Raw genomic sequence first — 25699 nt, 5'->3', positions numbered from 1 at the left:
TGTGTGGCAGAACCAGTTGTGTGTTTACACACTGTGTGGCAGAACCAGTTGTGTGTTTACACACTGTGTGGTAGAACCAGTTGTGTGTTTACACACTGTGTGATAGAACCAGTTGTGTGTTTACACACTGTGTGGTAGAACCAGTTGTGTGTTTACACACTGTGTGGCAGAACCAGTTGTGTGTTTACACACTGTGTGATAGAACCAGTTGTGTGTTTACACACTGTGTGATAGAACCAGTTGTGTGTTTACACACTGTGTGGCAGAACCAGTTGTGTGTTTACACACTGTGTGGCAGAACCAGTTGTGTGTTTACACACTGTGTGGCAGAACCAGTTGTGTGTTTACACACTGTGTGGCAGAACCAGTTGTGTGTTTACACACTGTGTGATAGAACCAGTTGTGTGTTTACACACTGTGTGGCAGAACCAGTTGTGTGTTTACACACTGTGTGATAGAACCAGTTGTGTGTTTACACACTGTGTGGCAGAACCAGTTGTGTGTTTACACACTGTGTGATAGAACCAGTTGTGTGTTTACACACTGTGTGGCAGAACCAATTGTGTGTTTACGCACTGTGTGGCAGAACCAGTTGTGTGTTTACGCACTGTGTAATAGAACCAGTTGTGTGTTTACGCACTGTGTGGCAGAACCAGTTGTGTGTTTACACACTGTGTGACAGAACCAGTTGTGTGTTTACACACTGTGTGATAGAACCAGTTGTGTTTACACACTGTGTGGCAGAACCCATGACAGACAAAAAAAGTCAGTCTCACAGACAGGTCAACCAGGACAGACAGAATCCTTCGTTGCTAGGGAGTCAGTCTCACAGACAGGTCAACCAGGAGAGACGGACTCCAACGTTGCTAGGGAGTCAGTCTCACAGACAGGTCAACCAGGGGAGACAGACTCCAACGTTGCTAGGGAGTCAGTATCACAGACAGGTCAACCAGGGGAGACAGACTCCAACGTTGCTAGGGAGTCAGTATCACAGACAGGTCAACCAGGGGAGACAGACTCCAACGTTGCTAGGAGGTCAGTCTCACAGACAGGTCAACCAGGAGAGACAGACTCCAACGTTGCTAGGAGGTCAGTCTCACAGACAGGTCAACCAGGAGAGACAGACTCCAACGTTGCTAGGAGAGTCAGTCTCACAGACAGGTCAACCAGGAGAGACAGACTCCAACGTTGCTAGGAGGTCAGTCTCACAGACAGGTCAACCAGGAGAGACAGACTCCAACGTTGCTAGGAGGTCAGTCTCACAGACAGGTCAACCAGGAGAGACAGACTCCAACGTTGCTAGGAGGTCAGTCTCACAGACAGGTCAACCAGGAGAGACAGACTCCAACGTTGCTAGGGAGTCAGTCTCACAGACAGGTCAACCAGGAGAGACAGACTCCAACGTTGCTAGGAGGTCAGTCTCACAGACAGGTCAACCAGGAGAGACAGACTCCAACGTTGCTAGGAGGTCAGTCTCACAGACAGGTCAACCAGGAGAGACAGACTCCAACGTTGCTAGGAGGTCAGTCTCACAGACAGGTCAACCAGGAGAGACAGACTCCAACGTTGCTAGGAGGTCAGTCTCACAGACAGGTCAACCAGGAGAGACAGACTCCAACGTTGCTAGGAGGTCAGTCTCACAGACAGGTCAACCAGGAGAGACAGACTCCAACGTTGCTAGGAGGTCAGTCTCACAGACAGGTCAACCAGGAGAGACAGACTCCAACGTTGCTAGGGAGTCAGTCTCACAGACAGGTCAACCAGGAGAGACAGACTCCAACGTTGCTAGGGAGTCAGTCTCACAGACAGGTCAACCAGGGGAGACAGACTCCAACGTTGCTAGGGAGTCAGTCTCACAGACAGGTCAACCAGGAGAGACAGACTCCAACGTTGCTAGGGAGTCAGTCTCACAGACAGGTCAACCAGGGGAGACAGACTCCAACGTTGCTAGGAGGTCAGTCTCACAGACAGGTCAACCAGGGGAGACAGACTCCAACGTTGCTAGGGAGACAGTCTCTCCTGGTTGACCTGTCTGTGAGACTGTACAGTTTAGTATGTGGAAGATCAGATCTGTGCTTCAACACAATAAATATAGTACAGCAAATGGTCAGGCATTTTATTAGGAACTGAATGGAGATCCATAACAGAAACCCCATAGGGATCTTACAGTTTCACATCTTACAAAAACACTCCTAAATATGTACATTTTATTAGGAACTGAATGGAGATCCATAACAGAAACCCCATAGGGATCTTACAGTTTCACATCTTACAAAAACACTCCTAAATATGTACATTTTATTAGGAACTGAATGGAGATCCATAACAGAAACCCCATAGGGATCTTACAGTTTCACATCTTACAAAAACACTCCTAAATATGTACATTTTATTAGGAACTGAATGGAGATCCATAACAGAAACCCCATAGGGATCTTACAGTTTCACATCTTACAAAAACACTCCTAAATATGTACATTTTATTAGGAACTGAATGGAGATCCATAACAGAAACCCCATAGGGATCTTACAGTTTCACATCTTACAAAAACACTCCTAAATATGTACATTTTATTAGGAACTGAATGGAGATCCATAACAGAAACCCCATAGGGATCTTACAGTTTCACATCTTACAAAAACACTCCTAAATATGTACATTTTATTAGGAACTGAATGGAGATCCATAACAGAAACCCCATAGGGAATGGAGATTAACAGAAACCCCATACAGTTTCACATCTTACAAAAACACTCCTAAATATGTACATTTTATTAGGAACTGAATGGAGATCCATAACAGAAACCCCATAGGGATCTTACAGTTTCACATCTTACAAAAACACTCCTAAATATGTACATTTTATTAGGAACTGAATGGAGATCCATAACAGAAACCCCATAGGGATCTTACAGTTTCACATCTTACAAAAACACTCCTAAATATGTACATTTTATTAGGAACTGAATGGAGATCCATAACAGAAACCCCATAGGGATCTTACAGTTTCACATCTTACAAAAACACTCCTAAATATGTACATTTTATTAGGAACTGAATGGAGATCCATAACAGAAACCCCATAGGGATCTTACAGTTTCACATCTTACAAAAACACTCCTAAATATGTACATTTTATTAGGAACTGAATGGAGATCCATAACAGAAACCCCATAGGGATCTTACAGTTTCACATCTTACAAAAACACTCCTAAATATGTACATTTTATTAGGAACTGAATGGAGATCCATAACAGAAACCCCATAGGGATCTTACAGTTTCACATCTTACAAAAACACTCCTAAATATGTACATTTTATTAGGAACTGAATGGAGATCCATAACAGAAACCCCATAGGGATCTTACAGTTTCACATCTTACAAAAACACTCCTAAATATGTACATTTTATTAGGAACTGAATGGAGATCCATAACAGAAACCCCATAGGGATCTTACAGTTTCACATCTTACAAAAACACTCCTAAATATGTACATTTTATTAGGAACTGAATGGAGATCCATAACAGAAACCCCATAGGGATCTTACAGTTTCACATCTTACAAAAACACTCCTAAATATGTACATTTTATTAGGAACTGAATGGAGATCCATAACAGAAACCCCATAGGGATCTTACAGTTTCACATCTTACAAAAACACTCCTAAATATGTACATTTTATTAGGAACTGAATGGAGATCCATAACAGAAACCCCATAGGGATCTACAGTTTCACATCTTACAAAAACACTCCTAAATATGTACATTTTATTAGGAACTGAATGGAGATCCATAACAGAAACCCCATAGGGATCTTACAGTTTCACATCTTACAAAAACACTCCTAAATATGTACATTTTATTAGGAACTGAATGGAGATCCATAACAGAAACCCCATAGGGATCTTACAGTTTCACATCTTACAAAAACACTCCTAAATATGTACATTTTATTAGGAACTGAATGGAGATCCATAACAGAAACCCCATAGGGATCTTACAGTTTCACATCTTACAAAAACACTCCTAAATATGTACATTTTATTAGGAACTGAATGGAGATCCATAACAGAAACCCCATAGGGATCTTACAGTTTCACATCTTACAAAAACACTCCTAAATATGTACATTTTATTAGGAACTGAATGGAGATCCATAACAGAAACCCCATAGGGATCTTACAGTTTCACATCTTACAAAAACACTCCTAAATATGTACATTTTATTAGGAACTGAATGGAGATCCATAACAGAAACCCCATAGGGATCTTACAGTTTCACATCTTACAAAAACACTCCTAAATATGTACATTTTATTAGGAACTGAATGGAGATCCATAACAGAAACCCCATAGGGATCTTACAGTTTCACATCTTACAAAAACACTCCTAAATATGTACATTTTATTAGGAACTGAATGGAGATCCATAACAGAAACCCCATAGGGATCTTACAGTTTCACATCTTACAAAAACACTCCTAAATATGTACATTTTATTAGGAACTGAATGGAGATCCATAACAGAAACCCCATAGGGATCTTACAGTTTCACATCTTACAAAAACACTCCTAAATATGTACATTTTATTAGGAACTGAATGGAGATCCATAACAGAAACCCCATAGGGATCTTACAGTTTCACATCTTACAAAAACACTCCTAAATATGTACATTTTATTAGGAACTGAATGGATTGATATGCATGTTTGGTATGACGTTAAATTGTAGCTACCTACGACACAGTTGGTGTGACATCTACTGGTAGGACATTGTTGTAGCTAAACCTACGACTTGGCGTGACATCTACTGTTATGACGTTTTGTAGCTACCTAACTTGGTGTGACATCTACAGGTAACGTTGTTGGGCTCCTACGACTTGGTTGACATCTACTGGTATGACGTTGTTGTAGCTACCTAACTTGGTGTGACATCTTGTTATTAGACGTTGTTGTAGCTACCTCTTACGACTTGGTGACATCTACTGGTATGACGTTGAAACCCCGACTTGGTGACATCTACTGGTATGACGTTGTTGTAGCTACCTAAATATGACTTGGTGTGACATCTACTGGTAGGACATTGTTGTAGCTATCTACGACTTGGTGTGACATCTACTGTTATGACGTTTTATTAGTAGCTACCTACGACTTGGTGTGACATCTACTGGTATGACGTTGTTGTAGCTACCTACGACTTGGTGTGACATCTACTGGTAGGACGTTGTTGTAGAGATCTACCTACGACTTGGTGTGACATCTACTGGTATGACGTTGTTGTAGCTACCTAACGACTTGGTGTGACATCTACTGGTATGACGTTGTTGTAGCTACCTAGGGTGTGACATCTACTGGTATGATTGTTGTAGCTACCTCCACTTGGTGTGACATCTACTGGTATGACGTTGTTGTAGCTACCTACGACTTGGTGTGACATCTACTGGTATGACGTTGTTGTAGCTACGACTTGGCGTGACATCTACTGGTACTGGTATGACGTTTCACTTGGCGAGACATCTACTGGTATGACGTTTTATTGTAGCTCCTAAACTTGGTGTGACATCTTTATGACGTTGTTGTAACTGAATTGGTGTGACATCTACTGGTAGGACGTTGTTGTAACCCCTAACGACTAGGGATGTTACGTTACTACCTACGACTTTGTGACATCTACTGTTATGTACATTTTATTAGGAACTGAATGGAGCATAACAGAACCTACGACTTGGTGTGACATCTACTGGTAGGACGTTGTTGTAGCTACCTACGACTTGGTGTGACATCTACTGGTATGACGTTGTTGTAGCTACCTACGACTTGGTGTGACATCTACTGGTAGGACGTTGTTGTAGCTGACCTGACTTGATCCATCTACTGGTAGACGTTGTTGTAGCTACCTAACGACTTGGTGTGACATCTACTGGTAGGACGTTGTTGTAGCTACCTACGATCTGACATCTACTGGTATGACAGTTTAGCTACCTACGACTTGGTGTGACATCTACAGGTATGACAAAGCTACCTACACTGACATCTACTGGTATGACATTGTTGTAAATACTGTATGACATTTTATTAGGAACTGAATGACTTGGTCATCTACTGGTATGACAGAGCTACCTACCCCATAGGTCTTACATCTCTTACTGGTAAATGACATTGTTGTAGCTACAGAAACCCCATACGACTTGGTGTGACATCTACTGGTATGACATTGTTGTAGCTACCTACGACTTGGTGTGACATCTACTGGTATGACGTTTTATTTGTAGCTCCATAACAGACTTGGTGTGACATCTACTGGTATGGGATCTTACTGGTATGAGTTTCTACTGGTATCGTTGTTGTAGCTAAAACATCTACTGGTAAATATGTACATTTTAGCTACCTACGAAACCCCATAGGTGTGACATCTACTGGTATGACGTTGTTGTAGCTACCTACGAAACTTGGTGTGACATCTACTGGTAAATATGACGTTTTATGTAGCTACCTCGACTTGGTGACATCTACTGGTATGACGTTGAAGCTACCTACGACTTGGGATCTTACAGTACTTACATTGTTGTAGCTAAAAACATCTACTGGTATGTACGTTTTTTAGCTGAATGGAGATCCATAACAGACTTGGTGTGACATCTACTGGTATGACGTTGTTGTAGCTACCTACGACTTGGTGTGACATCTACATGGTATGACGTTAAATTGTAGCTACCTACGACTTGGTGTGACATCTACTGGTAGGATCGTTGTTGTAGCTACCTTACAAAAACACTCCTAAATATGACATTTTATTGGAACTGAATGGAGATCCATGAAACCCCATGTAGCTACCTCTTACGACTTGGTGTGACATCTACTGGTAGGACGTTGTTGTAGCTACCTACGACTTGGTGTGACATCTACTGGTATGACGTTGTTGTAGCTACTACTGGTAGGACGTTGAGCCCCTACGATTGGTGACATCTACACTACCTAAATCTACTGGTATGACGTTGTTGTAGCTACCATACGACTTGGTCTGACATCTTTTGTTGTATTAGGAACTGACTTGGTGTGACATCTACTGGTATGACGTTGTTGTAGCTACCCATAACGACTTGGGATGTGACATCTACTGGTATGACGTTGTTGTAGCTACCATAACTTGGTGTGACATCTACTGGTAAATATGACGTTTTATTAGCTACCTACGACTTGGTGTGACATCTACTGGTATGACGTTGTTGTAGCTACCATAACAGAAACCCATCTACTGGTATGACGTTGTTGTAGCTTACAGTTGGGATCACATCTACTGGTAAATTGTTGTAGCATTTTATCTAGGAACTGACATCTACTGGAGACGTTGTTGTAGCAGAAACTTGGTGTGACATCTACTGGTAGGGCGTTGTTGTAGCTGACCTACGACTTGGTGTGACATCTACTGGTAGGACGTTGTTGTAGCTACCTACAGACTTGGTGTGACATCTACTGGTAAATGACGTTTTTGTAGCTACCTAACTTGTAGCTACTACATCTACTGGTATGACGTTTTTGTAGCTACTGGTATGACGTTGTTGTAGCTACCTACGACTTGGTGTGACATCTACAGGTATGACGTTGTTGTAGCTACCAGAAACCCCATAGGGATCTTACAGTTTCACGACTTGGTGTGACATCTACTGGTAGGATTGTTGTAGCTAACTGAATGGAGATGACATCTACAGGTATGACGTTGTTGTAGCTACCTACTGGTACGACTTGGTGTGACATCTACTGGATGACGTTGTTGTAGCTACCTTAGTTTCACATCTACTGGTAGGACAAGCTAACACTTGGCTACATCTACTGGTATGACGTTTTTAGTAGCTACCTAACAGATTGGTTGACATCTACAGGTATGACGTTGTAGTAGCTACTTGGTGACATCTACTGGTAGGACGTTGTTGTAGCTACCTCTACTGGTAGGACATTGTTGTAGCTACTAGAACTTGAATGTGACATCTACTGGTAAACGTTGTTGTAGCTACCTTACGACTCCTGGTGTGACATCTACTGGTAGGACATTGTTGTAGCTACCTACGACTTGGCGTGACATCTACTGTTATGACATTTTATTAGGAACTGAATGGAGATCCATACGACTTGGTGTGACATCTACAGGTATGACGTTGTTGTAGCTACCTACGACTTGGTGTGACATCTACTGGTAGGACGATGTTGTAGCTGACTTGGTGACATCTACTGTTATGGTTGTTGTAGCTACCTACATCTTGGTGTGACATCTACTGGTATGACGTTGTTGTAGCTACCTACGACTTGGTGTGACATCTACTGGTAGGACGTTTTATGTAGCTACCTAACGACTTGGTGTGACATCTACTGGTATGACGTTGTTGTAGCTACCTACGACTTGGTGTGACATCTACTGGTATGACGTTGTTGTAGCTACCTAGGACTTGGTGTGACATCTACTGGTATGACGTTTTTTAGCTGACCATACGACTTGGTGTGACATCTAGCTGGTCTACTGGTACGTTGTTGTAGCTACCTACGACTTGGGATGTGACATCTACTGGTATGACGTTTTATTAGTTGTTGTAGCTACCCCCATAGGGATCTTACAGTTTCACATCTTGTACTGGTATGACGTTTTTGTAGCTACCTACGACTTGGTGTGACATCTACAGGTATGACGTTTTATTAGCTACCTGACTTGGTGTGACATCTACTGGTAGGACGTTGTTGTAGCTACCTACGACTTGGTGTGACATCTACTGTTATGACGTTGTTTAGCTACCTCTTGGTGTGACATCTACTGTTATGACGTTGTTGTAGCTACCTCGACTTGGTGTGACATCTACTGGTAGGACGTTGTTGTAGCTACCTACGACTTGGTGTGACATCTACTGGTATGACGTTGTTGTAGCTACCTATTGGTGTGACATCTACTGGTAGGACGTTGTTGTAGCTGACCTAACGACTTGGTGTGACATCTACTGGTATGACGTTTTTGTAGCTACCTACGAAACTTGGTGTGACATCTACTGGTAGGACGTTGTTGTAGCTACCCACTTGGTGTGACATCTACTGGTATGACGTTGTTGTAGCTACCTACGACTTGGTGTGACATCTACTCCTATGACGTTGTTGTAGCTACCTACGACTTGGTGTGACATCTACTGGTATGACGTTGTTGTAGCTACCTACGACTTGGTGTGACATCTACTGGTATGACGTTGTTGTAGCTACCTACGACTTGGTGTGACATCTACTGGTAGGACATTGTTGTAGCTAATCCTTGGTGTGACATCTACTGGTATATGACGTTGTTGTAGCTAAACGACTTGGTGTGACATCTACTGGTATATTACGACTTGGTGTGACATCTACTGGTAGGACGTTGTTGTAGCTACCTACATCTACTGGTATGACGTTGTTGTAGCTACACTCCTAAATATGACTTTTATTAGGAACTGAATGACATCTACTGGTATGACGTTGTTGTAGCTACCTACCTTGGTGTGACATCTACTGGTAAATGACGTTTTATTGTAGCTACCTCACTTGGTGTGACATCTACTGGTATGACGTTGTTGTAGCTACCCCGACTTACAGACTGGTGTGACATCTACTGGTATGAAACGTTGACGTTGTAGCTACCTACGACTTGGTGTGACATCTACTGGTAACGTTGTTGTAGCTACCTACGACTTGGTGACATCTACTGGTATGACGTTGTTGTAGCTACCTACGACTTGGTGTGACATCTACAGGTATGACGTTGTTGTAGCTACCTACACTTGGTGTGACATCTACTGGTAGGACGTTGTTGTAGCTCCTAAACTTGGTGTGACATCTACTGGTATGACGTTGTTGTAGCTACCTACGACTTGGTGTGACATCTACTGTTATGACGTTGTTGTAGCTACCTACGACTTGGTGTGACATCTACTGGTAGGACGTTGTTGTAGCTACCTAAACTTGGTGTGACATCTACTGGTATGACGTTGTTGTAGCTACCTACGACTTGGTGTGACATCTACTGGTAGGACGTTGTTGTAGCTACCTACGACTTGGTGTGACATCTACTGGTATGACGTTGTTGTAGCTACCTACGACTTGGTGTGACATCTACTGGTAGGACGTTGTTGTAGCTACCTACGACTTGGTGTGACATCTACTGGTATGACGTTGTTGTAGCTACCTACGACTTGGTGTGACATCTACTGGTATGACGTTGTTGTAGCTACCTACGACTTGGTGTGACATCTACTGGTATGACGTTGTTGTAGCTACCTACGACTTGGTGTGACATCTACTGGTATGACGTTGTTGTAGCTACCTACGACTTGGTGTGACATCTACTGGTATGACGTTGTTGTAGCTACCTACGACTTGGTGTGACATCTACTGGTATGACGTTGTTGTAGCTACCTACGACTTGGTGTGACATCTACTGGTATGACGTTGTTGTAGCTACCTACGACTTGGTGTGACATCTACTGGTATGACGTTGTTGTAGCTACCTACGACTTGGTGTGACATCTACTGTTATGACGTTGTTGTAGCTACCTACGACTTGGTGTGACATCTACTGGTAGGACGTTGTTGTAGCTACCTACGACTTGGTGTGACATCTACTGGTATGACGTTGTTGTAGCTACCTACGACTTGGTGTGACATCTACTGGTAGGACGTTGTTGTAGCTACCTCGACTTGGTGTGACATCTACTGGTAGGACGTTGTTGTAGCTACCTACGACTTGGTGTGACATCTACTGGTAGGACGTTGTTGTAGCTACCTACGACTTGGTGTGACATCTACTGGTATGACGTTGTTGTAGCTACCTACGACTTGGTGTGACATCTACTGGTATGACGTTGTTGTAGCTACCTACGACTTGGTGTGACATCTACTGGTATGACGTTGTTGTAGCTACCTACGACTTGGTGTGACATCTACTGGTATGACGTTGTTGTAGCTACCTACGACTTGGTGTGACATCTACTGGTATGACGTTGTTGTAGCTACCTACGACTTGGTGTGACATCTACAGGTATGACGTTGTTGTAGCTACCTACGACTTGGTGTGACATCTACTGGTAGGACGTTGTTGTAGCTACCTACGACTTGGTGTGACATCTACTGGTATGACGTTGTTGTAGCTACCTACGACTTGGTGTGACATCTACTGTTATGACGTTGTTGTAGCTACCTACGACTTGGCGTGACATCTACTGGTAGGACATTGTTGTAGCTACCTACGACTTGGCGTGACATCTACTGGTATGACGTTGTTGTAGCTACCTACGACTTGGTGTGACATCTACAGGTATGACGTTGTTGTAGCTACCTACGACTTGGTGTGACATCTACTGGTAGGACGTTGTTGTAGCTACCTACGACTTGGCGTGACATCTACTGGTAGGACATTGTTGTAGCTACCTACGACTTGGTGTGACATCTACTGGTAGGACGTTGTTGTAGCTACCTACGACTTGGTGTGACATCTACTGGTAGGACATTGTTGTAGCTACCTACGACTTGGCGTGACATCTACTGTTATGACGTTGTTGTAGCTACCTACGACTTGGAGTGACATCTACTGGTATGACGTTGTAGCTACCTACGACTTGGTGTGACATCTACTGGTATGACGTTGTTGTAGCTACCTATGACTTGGCGTGACATTGTTCTACATGTTGTTGTGTTACAGTCTGAATTTAGAATGGATGAAATGTAGGTGTTGTTGTGTTACAGTCTGAATTTAGAATGGATGAAATGTAGGTGTTGTTGTGTTACAGTCTGAATTTAGAATGGATGAAATGTAGGTGTTGTTGTGTTACAGTCTGAATTTAGAATGGATGAAATGTAGGTGTTGTTGTGTTACAGTCTGAATTTAGAATGGATGAAATGTAGGTGTTGTTGTGTTACAGTCTGAATTTAGAATGGATGAAATGTAGGTGTTGTTGTGTTACAGTCTGAATTTAGAATGGATGAACTGTAGGTGTTGTTGTGTTACAGTCTGAATTTAGAATGGATGAAATGGACACGTTGTTGTGTTACAGTCTGAATTTAGAATGGATGAAATGTAGGTGTTGTTGTGTTACAGTCTGAATTTAGAATGGATGAACTGTAGGTGTTGTTGTGTTACAGTCTGAATTTAGAATGGATGAAATGTAGGTGTTGTTGTGTTACAGTCTGAATTTAGAATGGATTAAATGTAGGTGTTGTTGTGTTACAGTCTGAATTTAGAATGGATGAAATGTAGGTGTTGTTGTGTTACAGTCTGAATTTAGAATGGATGAAATGTAGGTGTTGTGTCACTGGCCTAGACACAATACCCCCATAATGTCAGAGTGGAATTATGTTTACAAATTAATACACAATTGAAAAGCTGAAATGTCTTGAGTCAATAATCATTCAAACCCTTTGTTATGGCAAGCCTCAATAAGTTCAGGAGTAAATATTTGCTTAACAATTCACATAATGGGTTGTATAAGTCACTGTGTGCCGTAATAGTGGTTAATATGAGTTTTGTATGACTACCTCATCTCTGTACACACATACTATGATCTGTAAGGTCCCTAAGTTGAGCAGTGCATTTCAGAGATTCAACCACAAACACCAGGGACGTTTTTCCAAAGATTCACAAAGAAGGGAACCTATTGGTAGATGGATAAATAAATAACAACAGACATTGAATATCCCTTTGAGTATGGTGAAGTTATTAATTACACTTTGGATGGTGTATCAATACACCCAGTCACTACAAAGATACAGGCGCCCTTCCTAACTCAGTTGCCGGAGAGGAAGGAAACCGCTCAAGGATTTCACCATGAGGCCAATGGTGACTTTAAAACAGTTACAGAGTTTAATGGCTGTGACAGGAGAAAACTGAGGATGGATCAACAACATTGTAGTAGAACTGTCTAATGATAACATCAAGGTCTAATGATAACATTAAGGTCTAATGATAACATCAAGGTCTAATGATAACATTAAGGTCTAATGATAACATTAAGGTCTAATGATAACATCAAGGTCTAATGATAACATTATGGTCTAATGATAACATTAAGGTCTAATGATAACATTAAGGTCTAATGATAACATTAAGGGGCAAAAATTAAGAGGCAAACGTATCAATGTATGTCGGTGATTGAAGATTTCTCTTGATTCCTCTTCAACCTTGAAGGGCCTCATTGAGGACCTGGATAATGTCTCCAGTTTCTCTAAAACCCAACTCTGATGACTTCACTATATTATGGATACAGTCTCTAAAAGATACAAATTTTAAATTGTCATTACAAGCATTTCGCTCCACCCGCAATAACATCTGCTAAACACGTGTATGTGACCAGTGAAATTTGATTTGATGAGGTCTCCCTCAAGTCCATGTGCCTGATGTACGTATCCCAGAAAAGGTTAGAGATCTTGCAACTATTAACTTTGATTGAAAACTTAGCAAAATATATAGAATCTTGAAACTGTGGAAAGGGAAATACCTATCCATTAATGGGAAGAGTTGCTGATTTATTATGTAGTTATATTGCAGTTTATATATTTAATCAGGGCTCTAGCAGGAAAGTCAAACGTGTTTGACAGCAATACCATAAGAAATTCAAGTACATTGGGACAGGTTTTTGAACGAGTCTATGAACTGACTATTTTTTGGACACATCAATCTGTTCATTTCAATTGAAGCTATTATATACAGTAAAATACTTGCTACAAAAACAATGCTCAATATATGCTGCCCTACCAAGCAGAAATGTTACAAATAGGAAGGTTCAGGATCCTCGTAAGACGTCATAGTAAAACGGAGGGATGTAATTGCTAAAGGAAATAGCTAAATGGCGTTATTCTGGGAAAGATGGGTTAATCTGTGGACATCGGAGGGTTGGAGTTAACATCAGAATGAATGATGGGTTGGAGTTAACGTCAGAATGAATGGAGGGTTGGAGTTAACATCAGAATGAATGGTGGGTTGGCCGCTGTGGGAAAGAGGAAATGAGGAATACTTGTATAATTATTTAACTACAGGTACCGCCGATGTGAGCATTTTTTAAATAAGGGGGATTGGAAATTATGCAAACAATTAAATTGATAGATTGTAGGTTCTATCTGCAATATTAAAGATGATCTACCCCCTCCCCCCCAAACAAATAAATAAACAAACAACAACATTGTAGTTCCTCCACCATCCACTAACCTAAATGACAGAGTAGAAATAAGGACGCCTGTACAGAATAAAACATATTCCAAAACATGCATCCTGTTTGCAATAAGGCACTAAGGTAAAAATGCAAAAAATGTCGCAAAGAAATGTACTTTATGTCCTGAATACAAAGTGTTATGTTTGGGGAAAATCCAACACCACACTGAGTACCACACTTCATATTTTCAAGCATGGTGGTGGCTGCACCATGTTAAGAGTATGCTTGTCATCAGCAAGGACTAGGGAGTTTTTTGGGGGGATAAAAATAAATGGAATAGAGCTAAGCAGAGGGACAATCTTAGAGGAAAACCTTGTTCAGTTGCTTTCCAACAGACACAGAGAGAAAAATGCACCTTTCAGCAGGACAATAGTCTTAAAAACAAGGCCAAAAAATCCCTGGAGTTGTTGACCAAAATTACATAGACTGTTCCTGAGTGGCCTAGTTATAGTTTTGACTTAAATCTTCTTGAAAGTCTATGACAAGATTATAATATGACTGTCTAGCAATGATCAACAACCAACTTGACAGAGCTTGAAGAATTTTAGAAAGAATAATGTGCAATATTTGTACAATCCAGGTGTGTAAAGCTCTTAGAGACTCACCCAGAAATACTCACAGCTGTAATCGCTGCCAAAGGTGATTCTAACATGTATTGACTCAGGAGGTTGAACACTTAAATAAGCAAAGATCTATTAGTGTTTCATTTTCCATCATTTCTTTACAATTGTTTGATTTTTTCTTCCACTTTAACATTACAGAGTATTTTGTGTAGATTGTTGACAATAAATTACAATTAAATCCATTTTAATCACAACTTGTTACACAACAAAATGTGGGAAAAGTCAAGAGGTGTGAACACTTTCTGAAGGCAGTATAGCAGTCTACTGAATAAATAGTCTGAACCTGTCCATATAGCAGTCTACTGAATAAATAGCCTGAACCTGTCCATATAGCAGTCTACTGAATAAATAGTCTGAACCTGTCCATATAGCAGTCTACTGAATAAATAGTCTGAACCTGTCCATATAGCAGTCTACTGAATAAATAGCCTGAACCTGTCCATATAGCAGTCTACTGAATAAATAGTCTGAACCTGTCCATATAGCAGTCGACTGAATACATAGACTGAACCTGTCCATATAGCAGTCTACTGAATACATAGACTGAACCTGTCCATATAGCAGTCGACTGAATAAATAGCCTCAACCTGTCCATATAGCAGTCTACTGAATAAATAGCCTCAACCTGTCCATATAGCAGTCTACTGAATAAATAGCCTGAACCTGTCCATAGAGCAGTCTACTGAATAAATAGCCTGAACCTGTCCATATAGCAGTCTACTGAATAAATAGCCTGAACCTGTCCATATAGCAGTCTACTGAATAAATAGTCTCATGGTAAAGTATAACTATTTCAAGTGAACCTATATCTACTCAGTATAATCCTAAAATACTACCTCGACATGCGATAAGAGGTAAGAGGATATTCTCTATACAGGTACACACACACACTGTTGCTAGGTAACTAGTACTTGAAAACTTGTAGAGAGATGACACCTGAGTTTCCCACTTGGAAAGTATCAGAATTAACCAGGCTGTTAAACTTAGGTTAATGTTCACTCCTAGGTTCCCGAGTTTCCGTCACGAAATGCAGCATATTTGTAGCAGTGGTTTAGAGTTGAGTCAGATAGAGAGACAATCTATCACACAATCACTACCAGTTCCAGTAACTACTACCTATGTATTTGTCCTGGTTCCAGTAACTACTACCTATGTCCTGGTTCCAGTAACTACTACCTATGTCCTGGTTCCAGTAACTACTACCTATGTATTTGTCCTGGTTTCAGTAACTACTACCTATGTATGTGTCCAGGTTCCAGTAACTACTACCTATGTCCTGGTTCCAGTAACTACTACCTATGTCCAGGTTCCAGTAACTACTACCTATGTATGTGTCCAGGTTCCAGTAACTACTACCTATGTCCTGGTTCCAGTAACTACTACCTATGTCCTGGTTCCAGTAACTACTACCTATGTCCTGGTTCCAGTAACTACTACCTATGTCCTGGTTCCAGTAACTACTACCTATGTATTTGTCCTGGTTCCAGTAACTACTACCTATGTATTTGTCCTGGTTCCAGTAACTACTACCTATGTCCTGGTTCCAGTAACTACTACCTATGTATGTGTCCTGGTTCCAGTAACTACTACCTATGTATTTGTCCAGGTTCCAGTAACTACTACCTATGTATTTGTCCTGGTTCCAGTAACTACTACCTATGTCCTGGTTCCAGTAACTACTACCTATGTATTTGTCCTGGTTCCAGTAACTACTACCTATGTATTTGTCCAGGTTCCAGTAACTACTACCTATGTATTTGTCCAGGTTCCAGTAACTACTACCTATGTCCTGGTTCCAGTAACTACTACCTATGTATTTGTCCTGGTTCCAGTAACTACTACCTATGTATTTGTCCTGGTTCCAGTAACTACTACCTATGTATTTGTCCTGGTTCCAGTAACTACTACCTATGTATTTGTCCTGGTTTCAGTAACTACTACCTATGTATTTGTCCTGGTTTCAGTAACTACTACCTATGTATTTGTCCTGGTTCCAGTAACTACTACCTATGTATTTGTCCTGGTTCCAGTAACTACTACCTATGTATTTGTCCTGGTTCCAGTAACTACTACCTATGTATTTGTCCTGGTTCCAGTAACTACTACCTATGTATTTGTCCTGGTTCCAGTAACTACTACCTATGTATGTGTCCTGGTTCCAGTAACTACTACCTATGTATGTGTCCTGGTTCCAGTAACTACTACCTATGTCCTGGTTCCAGTAACTACTACCTATGTATTTGTCCTGGTTCCAGTAACTACTACCTATGTATTTGTCCTGGTTCCAGTAACTACTACCTATGTATTTGTCCTGGTTCCAGTAACTACTACCTATGTCCTGGTTCCAGTAACTACTACCTATGTATTTGTCCTGGTTCCAGTAACTACTACCTATGTATTTGTCCAGGTTCCAGTAACTACTACCTATGTATTTGTCCAGGTTCCAGTAACTACTACCTATGTCCAGGTTCCAGTAACTACTACCTATGTATTTGTCCTGGTTCCAGTAACTACTACCTATGTCCTGGTTCCAGTAACTACTACCTATGTATTTGTCCTGGTTCCAGTAACTACTACCTATGTATTTGTCCAGGTTCCAGTAACTACTACCTATGTATTTGTCCAGGTTCCAGTAACTACTACCTATGTATTTGTCCAGGTTCCAGTAACTACTACCTATGTCCTGGTTCCAGTAACTACTACCTATGTATTTGTCCTGGTTCCAGTAACTACTACCTATGTCCTGGTTCCAGTAATTACTACCTATGTATTTGTCCTGGTTCCAGTAACTACTACCTATGTCCTGGTTCCAGTAATTACTACCTATGTATTTGTCCTGGTTCCAGTAACTACTACCTATGTCCTGGTTCCAGTAATTACTACCTATGTCCTGGTTCCAGTAACTACTACCTATGTATTTGTCCTGGTTCCAGTAACTACTACCTATGTATTTGTCCAGGTTCCAGTAACTACTACCTATGTATTTGTCCAGGTTCCAGTAACTACTACCTATGTCCTGGTTCCAGTAACTACTACCTATGTATTTGTCCTGGTTCCAGTAACTACTACCTATGTCCTGGTTCCAGTAACTACTACCTATGTATTTGTCCAGGTTCCAGTAACTACTACCTATGTATTTGTCCTGGTTCCAGTAACTACTACCTATGTATTTGTCCTGGTTCCAGTAACTACTACCTATGTATTTGTCCTGGTTCCAGTAACTAATACCTATGTATTTGTCCTGGTTCCAGTAACTACTACCTATGTATGTGTCCAGGTTCCAGTAACTACTACCTATGTATTTGTCCAGGTTCCAGTAACTACTACCTATGTATTTGTCCTGGTTCCAGTAACTACTACCTATGTATGTGTCCAGGTTCCAGTAACTACTACCTATGTATTTGTCCAGGTTCCAGTAACTACTACCTATGTATTTGTCCTGGTTCCAGTAACTACTACCTATGTCCTGGTTCCAGTAACTACTACCTATGTATTTGTCCAGGTTCCAGTAACTACTACCTATGTCCTGGTTCCAGTAACTACTACCTATGTATTTGTCCAGGTTCCAGTAACTACTACCTATGTCCTGGTTCCAGTAACTACTACCTATGTATTTGTCCAGGTTCCAGTAACTACTACCTATGTATTTGTCCAGGTTCCAGTAACTACTACCTATGTCCTGGTTCCAGTAACTACTACCTATGTATTTGTCCAGGTTCCAGTAACTACTACCTATGTATTTGTCCTGGTTCCAGTAACTACTACCTATGTATTTGTCCAGGTTCCAGTAACTACTACCTATGTATTTGTCCTGGTTCCAGTAACTACTACCTATGTATTTGTCCAGGTTCCAGTAACTACTACCTATGTATTTGTCCTGGTTCCAGTAACTACTACCTATGTATTTGTCCTGGTTCCAGTAACTACTACCTATGTCCTGGTTCCAGTAACTACCTACCTACTACCTATGTTTTGTCCTGGTTCCAGTAACTACTACCTATGTATTTGTCCAGGTTCCAGTAACTACTACCTATGTATTTGTCCAGGTTCCAGTAACTACTACCTATGTCCAGGTTCCAGTAACTACTACCTATGTATTTGTCCTGGTTCCAGTAACTACTACCTATGTCCTGGTTCCAGTAACTACTACCTATGTATTTGTCCTGGTTCCAGTAACTACTACCTATGTATTTGTCCAGGTTCCAGTAACTACTACCTATGTATTTGTCCAGGTTCCAGTAACTACTACCTATGTATTTGTCCAGGTTCCAGTAACTACTACCTATGTCCTGGTTCCAGTAACTACTACCTATGTATTTGTCCTGGTTCCAGTAACTACTACCTATGTCCTGGTTCCAGTAATTACTACCTATGTATTTGTCCTGGTTCCAGTAACTACTACCTATGTCCTGGTTCCAGTAATTACTACCTATGTATTTGTCCTGGTTCCAGTAACTACTACCTATGTCCTGGTTCCAGTAATTACTACCTATGTCCTGGTTCCAGTAACTACTACCTATGTATTTGTCCTGGTTCCAGTAACTACTACCTATGTATTTGTCCAGGTTCCAGTAACTACTACCTATGTATTTGTCCAGGTTCCAGTAACTACTACCTATGTCCTGGTTCCAGTAACTACTACCTATGTATTTGTCCTGGTTCCAGTAACTACTACCTATGTCCTGGTTCCAGTAACTACTACCTATGTATTTGTCCAGGTTCCAGTAACTACTACCTATGTATTTGTCCTGGTTCCAGTAACTACTACCTATGTATTTGTCCTGGTTCCAGTAACTACTACCTATGTATTTGTCCTGGTTCCAGTAACTAATACCTATGTATTTGTCCTGGTTCCAGTAACTACTACCTATGTATGTGTCCAGGTTCCAGTAACTACTACCTATGTATTTGTCCAGGTTCCAGTAACTACTACCTATGTATTTGTCCTGGTTCCAGTAACTACTACCTATGTATGTGTCCAGGTTCCAGTAACTACTACCTATGTATTTGTCCAGGTTCCAGTAACTACTACCTATGTATTTGTCCTGGTTCCAGTAACTACTACCTATGTCCTGGTTCCAGTAACTACTACCTATGTATTTGTCCAGGTTCCAGTAACTACTACCTATGTCCTGGTTCCAGTAACTACTACCTATGTATTTGTCCAGGTTCCAGTAACTACTACCTATGTCCTGGTTCCAGTAACTACTACCTATGTATTTGTCCAGGTTCCAGTAACTACTACCTATGTATTTGTCCAGGTTCCAGTAACTACTACCTATGTCCTGGTTCCAGTAACTACTACCTATGTATTTGTCCAGGTTCCAGTAACTACTACCTATGTCCTGGTTCCAGTAACTACTACCTATGTATTTGTCCAGGTTCCAGTAACTACTACCTATGTATTTGTCCAGGTTCCAGTAACTACTACCTATGTCCTGGTTCCAGTAACTACTACCTATGTATTTGTCCAGGTTCCAGTAACTACTACCTATGTCCTGGTTCCAGTAACTACTACCTATGTATTTGTCCAGGTTCCAGTAACTACTACCTATGTATTTGTCCAGGTTCCAGTAACTACTACCTATGTCCTGGTTCCAGTAACTACTACCTATGTATTTGTCCTGGTTCCAGTAACTACTACCTATGTATTTGTCCTGGTTCCAGTAACTACTACCTATGTATTTGTCCTGGTTCCAGTAACTACTACCTATGTATTTGTCCTGGTTCCAGTAACTAATACCTATGTATTTGTCCTGGTTCCAGTAACTACTACCTATGTATGTGTCCAGGTTCCAGTAACTACTACCTATGTATTTGTCCAGGTTCCAGTAACTACTACCTATGTATTTGTCCTGGTTCCAGTAACTACTACCTATGTATGTGTCCAGGTTCCAGTAACTACTACCTATGTATTTGTCCAGGTTCCAGTAACTACTACCTATGTATTTGTCCTGGTTCCAGTAACTACTACCTATGTCCTGGTTCCAGTAACTACTACCTATGTATTTGTCCTGGTTCCAGTAACTACTACCTATGTATTTGTCCTGGTTCCAGTAACTACTACCTATGTATTTGTCCAGGTTACAGTAACTACTACCTATGTATTTGTCCTGGTTCCAGTAACTACTACCTATGTATTTGTCCTGGTTCCAGTAACTACTACCTATGTATGTGTCCAGGTTCCAGTAACTACTACCTATGTATTTGTCCTGGTTCCAGTAACTACTACCTATGTATGTGTCCAGGTTCCAGTAACTACTACCTATGTATTTGTCCAGGTTCCAGTAACTACTACCTATGTCCTGGTTCCAGTAACTACTACCTATGTATTTGTCCTGGTTCCAGTAACTACTACCTATGTATTTGTCCTGGTTACAGTAACTACTACCTATGTATGTGTCCTGGTTCCAGTAACTACTACCTATGTATTTGTCCAGGTTCCAGTAACTACTACCTATGTATTTGTCCTGGTTCCAGTAACTACTACCTATGTATTTGTCCTGGTTTCAGTAACTACTACCTATGTATTTGTCCAGGTTCCAGTAACTACTACCTATGTATTTGTCCTGGTTCCAGTAACTACTACCTATGTATTTGTCCTGGTTTCAGTAACTACTACCTATGTATTTGTCCTGGTTCCAGTAACTACTACCTATGTATGTGTCCAGGTTCCAGTAACTACTACCTATGTATTTGTCCTGGTTCCAGTAACTACTACCTATGTATTTGTCCAGGTTCCAGTAACTACTACCTATGTATTTGTCCAGGTTCCAGTAACTACTACCTATGTCCTGGTTCCAGTAACTACTACCTATGTATTTGTCCAGGTTCCAGTAACTACTACCTATGTCCTGGTTCCAGTAATTACTACCTATGTCCTGGTTCCAGTAACTACTACCTATGTCCTGGTTCCAGTAATTACTACCTATGTCCAGGTTCCAGTAACTACTACCTATGTATTTGTCCAGGTTCCAGTAACTACTACCTATGTCCTGGTTCCAGTAACTACTACCTATGTATGTGTCCAGGTTACAGTAACTACTACCTATGTATTTGTCCTGGTTCCAGTAACTACTACCTATGTATGTGTCCAGGTTACAGTAACTACTACCTATGTATTTGTCCTGGTTCCAGTAACTCCTACCTATGTCCTGGTTCCAGTAATTACTACCTATGTCCTGGTTCCAGTAACTACTACCTATGTATTTGTCCTGGTTCCAGTAACTACTACCTATGTATGTGTCCAGGTTACAGTAACTACTACCTATGTATTTGTCCTGGTTCCAGTAACTACTACCTATGTCCTGGTTCCAGTAACTACTGCCTATGTCCTGGTTCCAGTAACTACTACTTATGTATGTGTCCAGTTTCCAGTAACTACTACCTATGTATTTGTCCTGGTTCCAGTAACTACTACCTATGTATTTGTCCTGGTTCCAGTAACTACTACCTATGTCCTGGTTCCAGTAACTACTACCTATGTATTTGTCCAGGTTCCAGTAACTACTACCTATGTATTTGTCCAGGTTACAGTAACTACTACCTATGTATTTGTCCAGGTTCCAGTAACTACTACCTATGTCCTGGTTCCAGTAACTACTACCTATGTATTTGTCCAGGTTCCAGTAACTACTACCTATGTATGTGTCCAGGTTCCAGTCATTAACACTTCCTCCATGTCATGAACGTGGTGGTCTGAAGAAGCGGTTGATGAAAACAGTGTTGAAGTTAGTAGCGTGGGGTCCCACTCTGTCCTCCAGGTGTTCTATCGCTACCTGGGCCGTCCCACCCGCCGACCCGCCCATCAACCCTCCAAAAGCCCCTCCCATCGTCATCCCCATCGCCCCCGCCACCGCCCCCATCGCCATCCCCATGGCGGCCCCCGCGGCCAGCCCCAACCCCGCCCCTACGGCGAGCGACGTCCTCAACCATCCGTTGTCCATCTCGGCTTTAGCCCGGATCTCTGCTCCCACGCTGTTGTTGTAGGCTTCCATCTGCCAGCGCAGCGCCTCCCCGCGGTACTGCTGCTCCAGCTCCCTCCACGCCTCCTCCGTCTCCGCCGCCCTCTTCTTCAGCAGCTTCCTCTCTTCCTTCCTCACGCTCTCCTCCGCCTGCCCGTAAGAGCGGCTGGTGTAGTGCTGCCCGCCCAGGGTCGCCAGCATCCGTTCAATCTCCTGGAGGAGCTCCTTGTCTCGAGAACGGTCCCTCCAGTTCTTGTTGAAGACGTGGTAACGCCCGCCGCACTGCTCGATGAGCTCCCGGAGGTGCCAGTCGGTGCTGACCCGGTTCTCCAGGGCCAGAATGTCTACGTCCCCCTCGTAGGCCAGGAGGACTATGGTGTGGGAAAGTGCATCTTCACCGAAACGCTTCACCATCAGCTTGGGCGTCTTGACGTCGTTGGGGCAGATCTGCTCCAGGTCAAAGGCCATGAGTAGAGCGTGAGGGCCGGGGGCCGACAGACACTTGCACCTAAATCAAATCACATGTTATTTACAGTGTTGTATCACATGAAAAGGCTGCAAAACACCTTACTGAAAAGGCTGCAAAACACCTTACTGAAAAGGCTGCAAAACACCTTACTGAAAAGGCTGCAAAACACCTTACTGAAAAGGCTGCAAAACACCTTACTGAAAAGGTGCAGCCTAAACGCTTACAATTCCACCTGCAGAGAGACTATACAGAGACTTCATTCAAGAAAGAACCATATGTTCTTATTGTGTTGTATTGTATTGTATTATCTTGTATTATACTGTGTTGTGTTGTATTGTATTGTATTATCTTGTATTATACTGTGTTGTGTTGTATTGTATTGTATTATCTTGTATTATACTGTGTTGTGTTGTATTGTATTGTATTATCTTGTATTATACTGTGTTGTGTTGTATTGTATTGTATTATCTTGTATTATACTGTGTTGTGTTGTATTGTATTGTGTTGTATTGTGTTGTATTGTGTTGTATTGTATTGTATTGTGTTGTATTGTGCTGTGTTGTGTTGTGTTGTGTTGTATCGTATTGTACTGTGTTGTGCTGTGTTGTGTTGTATCGTATTGTACTGTGTTGTGTTGTGTTGTGTTGTATCGTATTGTACTGTGTTGTGTTGTGTTGTGTTGTGCTGTGTTGTGTTGTGCTGTGTTGTGTTGTATCGTATTGTACTGTGTTGTGTTGTATTGTGTTGTGTTGTGTTGTATTGTATCGTATTGTACTGTGTTGTGTTGTATTGTATTGTGTTGTGTTGTATTGTATCGTATTGTACTGTGTTGTGTTGTGTTGTGTTGTGTTGTGTTGTATTGTATCGTATTGTACTGTGTTGTGTTGTATTGTGTTGTGTTGTGTTGTAATGCACTGTGTTGTGTTGTATTGTGTTGTGTTGTGTTGTAATGCACTGTGTTGTGTTGTGTTGTGTTGTGTTGTAATGCACTGTGTTGTGTTGTGTTGTGTTGTAATGCACTGTGTTGTGTTGTGTTGTGTTGTGTTGTAATGCACTGTGTTGTGTTGTATTTTGTTGTATTTTTGTCTAATATGTCACTATTTATGATGGACTTCTGGACCTCTGTAGCTCAGTTGGTGGAGCATGGCTCTTGCAACTCCAGAATTGTTAGATTCCCAGGACCACCCGTATGTGAGATGTCTGCATGCATGTCTGTAAGTGACTTTGGATAAAAGTGTCTGCTAAATGGCCTGTAGTATTAATATATTACATTTAGCATTTCTGCACTTTCTGTCGACTGTGAGCAAGAATCAATCATGTTAAAGTTAAAGCCACCTCTTCTTATGCGTACAGACGTTAACACTACAGAATACATGACACAGAAGAGCATAGACACAGCACAACATTACGGCCACCTCTTCATCTCCGTCTTCATCTTGGTGCGGGACAGGTGCTTCCCGTAGAGGTTGGGTCCGTTGACCACAGCAACACGCGTCCCGGCCAGGTCCCCCAGGTTCTTCCTGCTCTGGACGATGCTGGTGACTTCCTTGGAGAACTCCTCCCTCCCCAGGATAGAGTTGGTCAGGGAGAACTGAGACGGTCCACTGGACCCCACCACCAGGATCCTCAACTCCATGTCAGTGGACTGAGCTTCCGGGACAACAAAGACCATTTGATGGTTAACAGTTATGGAAAGGTTAACTTAAAGGTCAGTTAAAGATCAGTCTAACCACGTATCAGTGTCCGGAGAAGATCATGATGTTTTCATCATGCTAAGACCATTTGATCATCAACGGCTATGGAAAGGTAAGTCAGACCACGTATTAGCACATGTTGCCAGGACAACAAAGACCATTTGATCATCAACGGCTATGGAAAGGTAAGTCAGACCACGTATTAGCACATGTTGCCAGGACAACAAAGACCATTTGATCATCAACGGCTATGGAAAGGTAAGTCAGACCACGTATTAGCACATGTTGCCGGGACAACAAAGACCAACAAAACATTCCTTTACCTTTCATCAACTAGTATCACTATCACATCTATGTTGACGTCTCTTTGTTGAGAAACAAAAAAGTCAAAAATATGTTTTCACTTTTCATTGGATAAAAGACCATTAGATTCTTAACAACAGGGTTGTGGTCAATTCGAATTGAAGGCAGTCAGTTCAGGAAGCAAACTGAAATTACAATTCAATAATAAAGACAGGGCATCTATTTTCAATAAACCAACAAGTAGAAGCTATTTATTTAAAAAAGTTCAAATGTATTTATTTTAAATTCAAATCACCTCCTGAATTGCATTCATTCTATTCAACAGTTAAACATACCATTCTAATTGACCCCAACCCTGTTTAACAGCTAAACAGACCATTCTAATTGACCCCAACCCTGTTTAACAGCTAAACATACCATTCTAATTGACCCCAACCC

At 41.5% G+C, this 25699-nt stretch overlaps 3 protein-coding genes across 3 annotated transcripts in view; 1 reads left to right on the top strand and 2 right to left on the bottom strand.

Annotated features, from left to right (window-relative positions):
• The window catches only part of cldnk (claudin k), a 280906-nt gene that overhangs the window by 48237 nt on the left and 206970 nt on the right, over positions 1 to 25699 (bottom strand). The window lies entirely within an intron of this gene.
• LOC135564779 (GTPase IMAP family member 9) lies at positions 22347 to 24906 on the bottom strand. The gene is made up of 2 exons (XM_065010834.1): positions 24680 to 24906; positions 22347 to 23303 (listed from the first exon to the last, which is right to left on the bottom strand). The coding sequence occupies exons 1-2, from the start codon at positions 24898 to 24900 to the stop codon at positions 22514 to 22516; spliced, it is 1011 nt and encodes a 336-aa protein (XP_064866906.1). The 5' UTR covers positions 24901 to 24906; the 3' UTR covers positions 22347 to 22513.
• The window catches only part of LOC135564898 (placenta-specific protein 4-like), a 2343-nt gene continuing 1852 nt past the window's right edge, over positions 25209 to 25699 (top strand). Inside the window, exon 1 of the mRNA XM_065010983.1 lies at positions 25209 to 25216. Coding sequence (XP_064867055.1) covers positions 25209 to 25216 — 8 coding nt within the window. The remainder of the gene's footprint in view (positions 25217 to 25699) is intronic.

This window comes from Oncorhynchus nerka, linkage group LG26 (genome assembly GCF_034236695.1).
Source record: "Oncorhynchus nerka isolate Pitt River linkage group LG26, Oner_Uvic_2.0, whole genome shotgun sequence".
Classification (NCBI taxonomy): domain Eukaryota; kingdom Metazoa; phylum Chordata; class Actinopteri; order Salmoniformes; family Salmonidae; genus Oncorhynchus; species Oncorhynchus nerka.
The sequence above is the reverse complement of the archived record's forward strand: the minus strand, read 5'-3'. Positions and strand labels throughout refer to the sequence as shown.

Excerpts from the sequence above, each read along its gene's own strand:
- LOC135564779 (XM_065010834.1), bottom strand. The coding sequence starts at position 24,900 with ATGGAGTTGAGGATCCTGGTGGTGGGGTCCAGTGGACCGTCTCAGTTC. Across the intron at positions 23,304-24,679 it reads ATGAAGACGGAGATGAAGAG|GTGCAAGTGTCTGTCGGCCC; the intron begins GTGGCCGTAATG and ends GATTTGATTTAG.